Source organism: Lycium ferocissimum, chromosome 11 (genome assembly GCF_029784015.1).
Source record: "Lycium ferocissimum isolate CSIRO_LF1 chromosome 11, AGI_CSIRO_Lferr_CH_V1, whole genome shotgun sequence".
Taxonomy (NCBI): domain Eukaryota; kingdom Viridiplantae; phylum Streptophyta; class Magnoliopsida; order Solanales; family Solanaceae; genus Lycium; species Lycium ferocissimum.
This window is the reverse complement of record NC_081352.1, coordinates 40,925,536-40,938,432: the sequence shown is the minus strand read 5'-3', so window position 1 is coordinate 40,938,432 and position 12,897 is coordinate 40,925,536. Positions and strand designations below refer to the sequence as shown.

The window sequence follows — 12,897 nt, the reverse complement described above, 5'->3', positions numbered from 1 at the left end:
ACAAGGAATTTATTCAATAACCCAATCACAATACCCATTTACACTTTCTAGCACACCCATCACACAACCCACTTCCAACATACTATATCTCATGATTTTTATCCATATTAACATACTACAATGTGCACAAAACATTCACAACTCATAAAACAAGAGGAATTCTTACCTTTCTTCTTTACTCCACAATTAGGCTAGGGTTTGAAATCTACAAAATTGATGGATAGATTGCTCCAACCACGCTTCCACGTCACTTAGGACCTCAAAATAGTTGATTTATACCAAGGAAATAATTTTGGAAGGCTTGAAGTTGGATTTGATTTTCCATGGAGCTTGGTGAGCTTCTTGAGAAGCTCTTCAACTTCGTGGCTTTATTTTGCTAAGTATAGAAATGAGGAAAGATGACTTGAAAGTCATCTTTTAGTCCCACAAAAATATCTCCACTTGTATATGGCCCACACATGTGTTGGACCAATTAAAATTAGCACACACAATGCGTGGGACCAATCTCATTTACAAGGCCACCATGGCATTTTGCACAACATTTTTAATTCCAATTTTTGAATTGTGGTCCCAATTTTCCCTAAGTGTTCAATACCCAAAAAAATTCATGCACAACTTATATCTCAAAATAAAATCGAAGGTCAAGAATCCCGACTTTGTATCCCGAAATAATTTTGTCCTTAACTTATCGTAATTAATCCATATTATTCCACTGTACAAAAAAAATACGGGTTCTAACACTCATAGTCTAAACAAGTCTTTCAGACACCTATTACATGTTCCTCGACGTTGAGCGCACCTCCGAAGAGCGGTGGATTTTATAATCAACACTCGAATGATTTTAATAATAATTAATTATTTAACTTCATATTTAACCATAAATAAGAATTTCTAAGGTTTTAAAATTTCAGACCTCTAATGTTCTAGGTGAAGTTAAAGAGTCAGAGAAGAAACAAAAAATAAAGGGTAAAATATGAAAGAAACTTACATTTGCAACTAAATAAAAGACCGGGAGACAAATTCTTGCTTTAATTTCCTTCTACTTTCCTTTTGATTCTCTTTTCATCTGTTTTCTTCCATCTTTCCACTCTTTAATTTATTATAAATGATGGAAAAAGTTAGGGTATGATATTGATGACAAAAAGGAAGATGATACAAAGTTGACCACAAAGTTGCATTGGCAGATGAAGAAAAAGGTAAAATCTTTCATCCCTTCCTTTTTTACTTATTTTCTTATGTTTGGTAGCAAGTTGAAAAATGTCATTTTATGAGCATTTGCATATATTCAAAGGTAAATAAATATGATTTTTTGAATACGGAGTGCAACTTCTGGTGGTAGGAGTAGGCAGGGGGGTTAAGTGGGGTAGGTTGGCGGGGGGGGGGGAGGTGTGTATGGTTGGGGGTGGGGCTAAGAATTTTTTTTTCTATTTCTTATTTATAAAAGTAAATAAATATATGAAATATAAAATTTAATAGAGAGGGGGGGGGGTGTGCGGAAGGGGGGGGGTTGGAGGTTAAGAATTTTTTTCTTCATTTTTATAAAAGTAAAATAAAATATTTGAAATAGAAAATTTGGGGGAGGTTGGGGTAGGGGGTGGCGTGGTGGTTGGGGGGGAAGGTGGGGGTGGAGTTGGGATGCGTTGGTGTGTTCTTATTGAATTCGAAAAATGTTTTCCGCCGAGTTTTTAAGGAAAATATTTTCTGTAGAAAAGGTAACGGAATATTTCATTCCATCCTTTTTACTTTACTTTTTTTTTTTCCACTCTTTAATTTCTCACAAATGGTGGCAAGTAAGTTGCCCATAGTTGCATTGGCAGATGACTAGCAATGCTGAAGAAAAAGGTAACATTTTTACATTATTCTTTAGCAGGGCATCAATTTTATCTTTTTTCACACACTGCTCATTCAACCCTTCTTCTCTATTTCACTCTTTAATTTCTCACTGAAAAAAGGTATAATTTTATGACTTGAAATAGGAAGATGATAAGAAGTTTACCATAAAGACTATGAATAGTGAAAAAGGTGAAGTCTTTACTCTTTATTATTCTCTATTCCATCATACAACTATAACCAACACTTAAAAATAACAATTGAGAAAAGAGAGATAAAAAAATTGGTAAATTTCATTATATACAGTATAATCATATATTTGCAGTTTTTTCCTTCTAATTTTCGTTCTTAAACGATACTTCAAATGATGGGATCCACTGGTTGCCTAACCAATTTTTCCATTGTTATATACTCCTACCATTCCAATTTATGCGACACTCTTTCCTTTTAGTTGGTTCAAAAAAGAATGCATCTTTCTATATTTTGTAACAATTTTACTTTAAAATGTCTATTTTACCCTTAATGAAATGATATGTAGCCACACAAACATTGACTTATTTTAGACCATAAATATCAAAAATCTTTTTATATTTCCTAAACTCGTGCCTAATCAAATACCTTCATATAAATTTAGACGGAGGGGGTATATATATAACCCAGTACCAACCCATATATCTATGTCTAAGACTAAAGACTTAACGTTTCTACAATATGAAAGGTGTATACAGTAATACAGAGGATGTATAATATTAGAAATAACACATTAGCTTCCTCAATTATAATTCCACCAGAAAATCTTTCTTTACTTCCTTTTACTTTGCTTTTGATTCCCTTTCCATTTGTTTTCTTTGTCTTTTCCAACCTTAGCTTTTCCTTTTCTTCCTTTTTGACTAATGGCCAATTAATCAAGTTTTCTTATCTGTTTCACACCTTAATTTCTGAAAATAATGGAAAAGGTACATCGACTAGTAATAGTGAAAAAGGTAAAATCTTACTCTTTATTAAGCACCACAATAACTCAACTATGTCAGTTTTCTCATCTTAGACAAAGCTGAGAATTTGCCTTTTAGTCTTCAACAATGTCTCATGCTTCTTCTCCCAAAGTTTGCAAGTATGGAGCTTTTTTGAGTTTTAGAGGTCCAGATACCCGTAAGAACTTTGTGAGTCATCTCTATAATGCTTTAGAACGAAGAGGAATTGATGCTTTTAAGGATGATGAGCGGCTCGAAACAGGAAAATCTATTTCTGGTGAACTTTTGAAAGCTATAGAAGAGTCTAGATTTGCCATTGTGATATTTTCAAAAAGCTATGCATCCTCAATATGGTGCTTAGAGGAGCTTGCACACATCATAAAGTGCCGAAATGAATTGGATCAGATTGTGATTCCAATTTTTTATGATGTGAGTCCATCTGATGTAAGCCATCAAAATTCACCATTCGCTGAGTCGTTTTCCCAACACGAGGAAAAATACAAAGTTGATTTAGAGAAGATCCAAAGATGGAGAGAAGCATGTAAACAAGCTGGGAAAATATCCGGGTACCATTTACAAGAGTGCAAGTAAGATTTTTTTTTTCTTGACCTCCTTTTTATTTTGCACCATATCTTTGTTTTCTTATTTGTATTTTTCCAGCTTTACCCTCATCGGTAATTCAAGAAATATAGTGTTTTTTTTTTTTTGGAAGAATCATTACATAGTTGTTCTTTTCATTGTAACATGTAGGGATGAGGCTGATTGCATCACAAAGGTTGGTGATTACATATTACCGAACGTTATTTCACCTGTGTTCGAAAGCTTAGTGGGTACTCAAATTGACAAAGTAACCTCATTATTAGATATGGAATCAAATGATGTATGTTCCCTTGGAATATGGGGGATGAGCGGTATCGGCAGGACAGAAATCGCAAGTGTTATATATGAGAGATATCATCATCGATTTGAAGCCGATTGTTTTCTTAATTGTGATGTTGGAGAAATGTACCAGAAAAAGGGACTGACATGGTTACAGAAAGCTCTGATTCGCAAGCTATTGGGAAAAAAGATGACTATAACTAGTGAACGTGAAGGTGCCATGATTATTAAGAATGGGCTTCGCTAGAAGAAAGTTTTGCTCATTCTTAACAATGTAAGCCATCTAAGTCAACTAGAGTTTATAGTTGGAGGGACAGAGTGGTTTGGCAAGGGTAGTAGAATTTTGATTACCACGAGAGACAAGCACCTGTTAATCACTCATTTGAAGGAGGATAAAATATATGAAGTCCTACTATTATCTAAGAATGAAGCTCTTGAACTGTTCTACATGCATGCTTTCAAAAGACAATCTCCAGAGAGAGATTTTGAGGAACTTTCAAGTGAAGTGGTGAAGTATGCTGATGGACTCCCTTTAGCTCTTAAAGTTTTGGGTTCTTCTCTTTATGGGCGAAACAAAGAGCAGTGTAGGGATATAATTGATAGATTGAAGAGGATCCCTAATGATGACATTCTAGGAAAACTAAAGATCGGTCTTGGTGGGTTGAATAAAGATGAGATGAGAATATTTCTAGCTATTGCATGCTTGTACAATGATAGATCAACATGTGATGTGAAACGAATACTAAAGAGTTGTGGTATTCACTTGATAGGAATAAATTACCTCATCGAAAAATCTCTCTTATCCATCAAACAGGGCAGCATTACTATGCATAATTTGATAAGTCAAATGGGTCAAAATGTGTCAAGGCAAGAGTATGCAAAAAGCAGAATATGGCTTCCTGAGGAGGTTCATGACCTTTTTACTGGAAAGTTGGTAAGGAATATTATTACTAAATTGATAATTTTGTAAGCTCATACTATTGCGACTTTGTTCCATTGAGTTTTCTGCTTCATTGTTTTTAATTGGCTGACAAATAGATATTTGTTTCTTTCTTTACAGAAAACAAAAAAAGTGGAAAGTCTACAGATCCCAAAGGGTTACCGTCTTGAAGATGATCATGTAAATCATAGCAAGGTATTCAAGAGGATGCAAACCTTATAGGTGTTGATAGTTAATGAAAGAACTACTTGCTCGGAAAGCACTGTGACTTGTCTTCCTTCTAGCCTGCGGTGGATTGACTGGCCATACTGTCCTTCAAGTTCATTGCCTGAGAGGTTTGAACCATCACACCTTGTTGGCCTTATATTATCTGGAAGTCCTCTTGTCGAACTTTGGCCAATATCAAAGGTATACTTGTGCGTTCTCTCTCTCTCCAATTAATCACGCCACGATTCAAGTAGTACACCAAATAAATGCCATTTTATACACAATTAACATCTTGTAAAACTTAAAACTTGCAACAACAATAACAATACCAGTGTAATCTCACAAGTGGGGTCTACGGAGGGTAAGATGTACGCAGCCTAATCCTTATCTTAATTGGGTAGATAGGTTGTTTTTGATTGACCCTCAAAGAACCCTTCTCCTTTATTTGGGCTTGAGACCGGCAATGTGCATGCTCTCACACAGGCAGAGTTAAAACTTAAAACTTGCCAATCCAATGCATATAGACTTTGTCCAATGTGTTAGGCTTGCATGCCGCTTTACCATCTTTCCCACTCAACCTAAGGTTATTTTAGTCGGATTTTTCTTCATTAAAAACTAAAAAGGTTATTTTTGAACCGTTGTCAAAAATCAGGGACAATTTTTAAATATCCGGCGCAAAAATAGCTGCTTTGTACTAAGTCATCCCTAGAACTATGGTGACATATCTGGTCCAAACCTTAAAAATTGATGTTTGAGTTAAATAAATTGTGAATCAAAGATGGGTGAAGAAACTTTGTTCGTAGGAGCAAACATAATACATAAATCTACTGCGAAGCATGCAAAAGGACTTAAACATGCTGTATACTTGTTTCTGTAATTCATCTTTACTACATCCATATTTATGAATTATGAACCTTCAAAAGTGAAGAAAGGATTTAAATACATTCCATCCATATATGTTGTAAGCTTTAAATTTGAAACGACAAAAGGATTGAACCATTAAAAGCAAATATGTCTATGTTTGTTTTCTATAGGAACAGGGTTATAAATAACTTAAAATGAAGTACTTTATCACAAAGAATAGTAAAGAAACAGTTCTCATGTGAAATACTTTTGATGTTTTGATTTTAAATTTTCAAATATTAGATCTTAAATGGTGATTTGTTTCAAAGTTCTCGTACAAAATAATGGAATAATAATTCTGAACAAATTGTTATAATTATAGAACATCTTGCATATAAACTCGCTTTGGTGTAATCTACATCTTTTAATTATAATCTACGAAATAAGGAGCTTGAAATAAATGTGTTGATAGGTCAATGCAAATAAATTAATCAGCCCACGATATAAATGCTACATTAAATATGTTCTGATATCCACAATTAAAACCAATCTTCTTTTGCTATCACTTACTTGAAAGTGAATACAAATACAAACTTCATCAGAAAATTAAACGTACAATCTCTCCCTTTCTCTCTGACAGCTTTCTTTTCCCAATTAAATCTTCAAAATATATAGGTGGAATCGAACTAAGTTGACATTCACGAACTAAAATAAAGTACTTTATCACAGAGAATAGTAAAGAAACAGTTTTTATGTGAAATATTTTTAATTTTTGGATTTCAAAATTTGTAAAAAATTAGATATCAACTGGAATTTGTTGCGAAGTCCTATTACAAAATAATGAAATAATAATTCCGAGCAAATTGTTAGTATAATTGTATAATTTACTTCTTGCTATTATATCTACCTGATAAAGAACTTGCAAGCCCCGGGGGACTCCATCACGGCAAAAGCCCTATAAATATTTAATTTTCAGAAAATGGCCAAAAATGCTCCTAACCTGTTGAATTTGGCTCAAGAACACCCTCTTTCCATCTATTGGACCAAAAATACCCTCAATGTTATATTTTGGCTTAAAAATACCCCTAACCTATTGAATTTGGCTCAAAAATACCCTCCTTCCACCTATTGGGCCATTAATGCACTCAACATCTTTTTTTTGGTTTAAAAATACCCTCCTTCCACCTATTGGACCATTAATGCACTCAACTTCTCTTGCTAACATATTTGTTAATGGATATCTAAAGTTTAACTTTGAATCGTTCATTCAAATTTTAGAGGAAATAGTATCATTTTGACCTTAATAAGTAGGGATGGCAATTAGGGTAGGGCGGGGCGGGGCAGGGCAGGGCAAAGTCATAATAGGGGCGGCGAGAAAACATATAAACAGTATTGGGGCGGCGGGCGGGGGCGGCAAAATTTAATTTTGAAAATTTTTAATAGGGCGTAGCGGGGCAAGAAATGGGTTATAAGTGGGTTGGGTAAAAAATGACTATTTTATTCTTGTTCCTTAGTTTGAATCCACATTTTGAAGCGTCGTTCTTTACTAGTAAAAGTATAAGCATGATTGCTTGAAGTTTGTAAGATTTCTCATTTCTGTTATTAAATTCTTATTTGTTAAAATGTGACTTCTAGCATAAATTAAAATCAATATTGATTATAAAACTAAACTTACGAAGTAAACCCAGTAATAGAACTATTCTATTTGTTTAAGCTTGTACAAAACTTTCCTATTTATCACAAAAGTGATCGCCTAATTAACTGATCTTATGATTAACAATATTCATTTAGAAGAAATCACTAAAAAGACATCTACAAAAAGGTGAAATACTACTACTTGCCAGTTATACTTGCATCACAAGTTGGTCTTTAGTAATTAAGACAAATGATTTTTTTTTTTAACTCAAACATTCCTTCAAGCTTATTTAATTATACTAAAGATGGTTTTGTGTATTCTCATGCTAAACATAGTAAAATATGTAAATTCTAGTTCTATTTTGAAATTTGAACTATCAAAAGAAAAAAAATCCAATTTTAGGAACTAATCATTCATCTAATTGTTTTTAAGAAAATATGTCATGCTTCGAAGTGAAAAATAAAGAGGAAAAATGAAAGATAACATAAACGGGGCGGGGCGGGGCGGGGGGCGGGGTAATTTCTTTGAAAAAAGCTAAACGGGCGGTAAGCGGGGTGGGTCGAAATCTTAGTAGGTCAAGGCTTGCCCCGCCCTAACCTCGCCCTAACCTCGCCCTATTGTCATCCCTATTAATAAGAAAGGAAATTACTAAAGCACAGTAAAATACTACTTCGAATTTGCCACGAGATACAACCAAAAATGGCTTGACGAGTGAGTTTTCCCGTAAAAGCTATATTTTAAAATAGAGAAGCTGCAAGTACCAAAATTAGATTAGTTTCATAACAACGTATACTTTTTCAAATGTTCGAAAAAAAGAGGTTTGATACTTTAAATTCACTGTATTAATTCGACCTCCTGCTCATATTCTCCTTTGATGGAGCACTCAACAGGGTTTACTTTCTTTTTGTCCGCTTAACCGTTAACACTAATGTACAGTGTTTTAAAAGGCAGTTTTGGCCAGGGCTCGCCCCAGGGCGGGGCACTGGCAAAATGCCTCGAGGCTTACATATGGGGCTTAGTTCTGTGAGGCTTACGTCCTAAGCGCTCGACTGTACGCCCTAAACATGCCTAGCACCCAATGCTCGGGGCTCACCTAAGCGTTCTTACACAAATCATGTGTCAAAATCCTTGGTTAACAATATTGACCATCACAATTCTTTATTAAATAAATGATGCTTAATAGTTTTCTTCAATTATAGAAATAAGATAATTAAGAATAACTCAAATAACAAGCCGTAGTATTGCATATTTACTACTTGAGAACGCTGTGAGGGTGAATATCACTTAACATTTCTTTTAAAAGTACATAGCCGAATTTTACATATTCACTTGTCTTTGGTCTTCACGTTTTTGTCCTGTATCTCATAATTATCATAGTTTATAATTATGGTATTTGAAAGTAATTTTATTTTTATTCATGAAGGAGTAATGTTTTAATTATAATATGATAAAGTTTATTGATTATTTTCTTTTAGGGGGGTAAGTTGCATAGTATGATAGTAGCATACTTTAAGAAATTGTGATTCTTTTCTTGTTTGAAAGTTAAGATGTAGAGTTGGTTTTTATCTCATAATAACTTTTAAACCATCGTGCTATTTATTCTTGTAAAATCATGTTAGAAGTTTTGTTTTCTATGAGTTCCTTTAATCATTTTTATTTTTCTAAAACTATTAATACATATTTTTAGAATTTTTGTATTATTCTTCTATTTTACTACATTATAAATTAAAAATTTAAAGATTCATGGGGCTTACGCCTCGCCCCATACTAAGTAAAATGCTCTGCCTCACGCCCCCGCCTTTTAAAACACTGCTAATGTAAATACCTTCCTATAAAAACACTAATGTAATACCTGTAGATGGTAAGCCTGACGGGTGACATATATTAATTCGTTTACATCTCGTAATGAATAGTCAATGTATCTACGGCACTGTGTTTTACATCTATCCAATGTTGGGTAAGAATTATTTTGAAGCTACTATTGTTTACATCTATCTAATGAATGGATAGTGCTATACCATAACACATGCCAACTAATAACGTGAATTTCTTTCTTCCGTTTCTACTATGTTTCAGACATTAGCTAAAGGACCAATATTATCCAAATTCATTAGCGTAAACAAAAAACCCAAATCAGAAATTGGATTTTTTCGATGATTCCACAAGAAATTGAATTGAATAACAACTAATTATTGTAAGAATTAACAACAGATAAATTGTGGGTCAGAAATTGGATTTTCTTTGATAATTAATCAACCATTGTTTTTAGGGGCAATTTTAAGCCAAAAAATTAAATTAAGGCCATTTTTGGTCCAATATGTGGAAGGAGGGTATTTTTGAGTCAATTCAACAGGTTACGGATATTTTAAGCCAAACGATAACCTTGAGGACATTTTTTGTCCAACATGGGCATTTTACAGTTTAATTTTCAATGTTTTAAAAAGTAAAACCTAAAAAAAAAATTATGATATTAAAGAGGTTGTAATTTCATTGTTAAATTAAATGAGAAGAAATATATGTTTAGACTTTAAGATAATTATCTATTTTGAAAAAAAGAAGAAGCTGAAAACTCTTTTCCCCATTTGCTACAACCAACATACTTCAATGGTCACAACCTTCTCCTGTTATCTTTTCTTTAATTTTCCCTCACAAAATAGAATGGCATATTACTGGTATTCCGGAGAATCATTATGTTTTATATTTTGTTCTTTGTATGAAAGCAGTATATGGGCAACTTGAAGCATTTGGATCTAAGCTGGAGCAGTGGGTTAACAAAAACCCCTAATTTTGGTGATATGCCAAACTTGGAGACACTAAGTTTATGGTACTGTAAGAATTTGGAAGAGGTCCATCCCTCTCTTGGACATTGCAGAATGCTTACTCATTTGGATTTAGGGAATTGTAGCAAACTGAAGAAGCTTCCAGAATTGGTGGGGTTCTCTTCTCTTTATTTTTTACACATAAAATATAATTTCTTATTTCATAGAAACATTATATTTTATATTTTGTTCTTGTATGAAAACGTAAAATTGAGCAACTTGAAGCATTTGGATCTTGAAAATTGCTTTCGGTTAACAAAAACCCCTAGTTTTGGTGATATGCCAAACTTGGAGATACTATATTTACAGGGGTGCTCGAATTTAGAAGAGGTTCATCCCTCTCTTGGACATGGACAACTGCAGAATGCTTACTGATTTGAATTTGTATGGTTGTCACAAACTTAAGAAGCTTCCAGAATTGGTGGGGTTCTCTTCTCTTTATTTTTTTACACATAATATAGAATTGCTTATTTCATAGAAACATTATGTTTTATATATATATATATATATATATATATTTTTTTTTTTTTTGCAAACAGAAATTGAGCAACTTGAAGCATTTGAATCTCAGCAGGAGCCTTGGGTTAACAAAAACTCCTAATTTTGGTGATATGCCAAACTTGGAGACACTAATTTTATGGTACTGTAAGAATTTGAAAGAGGTTCATCCCTTTCTTGGACATTGCAAAATGCTTTCAAAACTCTATGTAGGATCCCCATGGATAAGAAGCTTACCCCCGACTCTCAGCGGCCTTAGATATTTAACATTGATGGGTTGTGAAGTTCTTGAAAGTATTCCCGATACTATTCGAAATCTTGGATTTCTCAGTATTTTAGGTTGCAATAAACTTGCAACGCTGCCAAACAGCCTCTTTGAATCAGGTCAATTGGAGCATCTTGAAATATACGAATGTTCTGGATTGGTAGAGCTCCCCATATCTCTTAGAGTTCAAAAGAAGCTCCATCGGATAGCGATATCTAATTGCCCAAAATTAGATACGTTTCCAGAATCCAACGGAGATATGCATAGCTTAAAGAGACTGACCATAAAATCTACTGGGATAAGAGAACTGCCTTCATTCATTGGGAATCTGAGCGGCCTCACTGAGCTCAATCTGGAAGGTTGTGAAGATCTCGTAAGTCTACGAAACAACCTCTGTAATTTGAACAGTCTTGAATATCTTTATCTTTCTGGTTGCAAAAAGCTAGAGAAGCTTCCGGAAAAACATTGGTGATGCGTAAGAGTTAGAGATACTTGATGCAAGAGAAAAAATCTCTCCAACCACCTCCGTCCATCACCAAGCTTGGCAAACTTAGTAATCTCAATATTTTGGGTGGACTTTCCCGAGGATTTAGGATCTGCACAATCTTTGAAAAGTTTGGATGTTAGTGGAAGCAATATTTCTTGCTTACCCAAAAGTATCAAAGAACTCTTACGGCTTAAGACCTTGGACATTCAATTACGTCGTAATCTTAATGAATTGCAGCAAGAGCTACCCCCAAATTTGGAGAAGCTATGTGCATTATCATTTAGCCTTGAAGAGCATTAGAGATCTAGTAATTAAGTATCTTAAGTTGCGGTTTCTCTCAATATCATGGTGTGGTCATGAAAAATCCGAATACAGAACTGTCTCACTACAACATTTAATTAGGACATGCATCCAGGTTTTTATCTCTCCCTCACATATATGAATGTTGAATATTCTTGTCAAATCGATTTCTATTAATAATGATTTCTGTTGCAGTGTGACTTCCAACAAAGGGATTATTTTCTCATTTCTTTTCCCAAAGTTAGAATTCCAGAGCTGTTCGATTATCAGTTTATAAATCAAAAAGAGATCTCAATTGATCTGAACCCATCTTGGTATACTGATAAATTCATGGGTTTTTCAATATGTGGCTGTCCTGATGAAGAGGATGTGGCATTAGTAGCTACATTGGTCTGCAAATCTGACCCTGAAAGAAAACATTCCTTGGAGTATGACTTCCCCAAATGTTGGCGCGAGTCTGCTATGTGTTTCATCTACATACCATTTGAAACATTGTGGCACGCTTCTGACAATAAAGAAGGGAAGAACCCAAATGATTATTACATCGTTTCGAGGTATCGTCGAGGTGTACGGGATGAACTATGTTGGGAATTCGCACAGTATGAGAGTAAAAATGCAAGATGACAACTGAAATTGGCTGCTCCATGGTACTTGAGCAACCAGAGCCATCACACACTTCTAGACATTTGCAAGTGTCTGTTGAGCTTAACATTGCAACAGACAGGGGACTACATTTGGGCAATAAGAATAAAGATGTAGAGGTGGATCAAGCAGCAATGGCGGTTCAAAAGGAACATGAATCTCAAAATGTTGAGTTGACTAGAGTTTGTGATAGCCCATCAAGGAAAATGGACGATGCTTCAAGAAAGAGAAAGAGAAACAGAAACAAAAAGAGAAAGATAGTAGGGACAGATGAGACTAGCTGCTCTCGTTTCACCAACAAGCACGCGGGATTTTGATTGGATCTTGAGAAACCTCCTCCTTTGCTAGCAAATATTTGTCACTGAAAGGAGAAAATCGAGGTTAGCCTTGAAAATATCTTGAGCTTCTTGTGTTCATATGTATTCTTACCATTAATTTTATGTTTCTTTGATGTAAGAAGTATCTATCCAATCAGATATTCAAAAACAAAGAAGGTGTAATGATGGAGCAATTAATCAACATCAGAAGTGTGAGGCGCTTTGCAAGTAATGGGATCCTCTTGCTAATTGCAAGTTTGATT

The 12,897-nt window shown here is 34.3% G+C and overlaps 1 protein-coding gene and 1 pseudogene across 1 annotated transcript; both read left to right on the top strand.

Annotated features, from left to right (window-relative positions):
• Positions 1–2,535: 2,535 nt before the first annotated feature.
• Positions 2,536–4,990, top strand: LOC132037209 (disease resistance protein Roq1-like; annotated as a pseudogene).
• Positions 4,991–11,408: 6,418 nt separating this feature from the next.
• LOC132038346 (disease resistance protein Roq1-like) lies at positions 11,409–12,299 on the top strand. Its single transcript, XM_059429024.1, has 2 exons — positions 11,409–11,790; positions 11,871–12,299. The coding sequence occupies exons 1-2, from the start codon at positions 11,509–11,511 to the stop codon at positions 12,297–12,299; spliced, it is 711 nt and encodes a 236-aa protein (XP_059285007.1). The 5' UTR covers positions 11,409–11,508.
• Positions 12,300–12,897: the final 598 nt, after the last annotated feature.

What these genes read in the sequence shown, in the direction of transcription:
- LOC132038346 (XM_059429024.1), top strand. Translation starts at nt 11,509, where the DNA reads ATGTTAGTGGAAGCAATATTTCTTGCTTACCCAAAAGTATCAAAGAAC. An exon ending in TAATTAGGACATGCATCCAG is followed by an intron (nt 11,791 to 11,870) that starts GTTTTTATCTCT and finishes TTTCTGTTGCAG; the next exon opens with TGTGACTTCCAACAAAGGGA.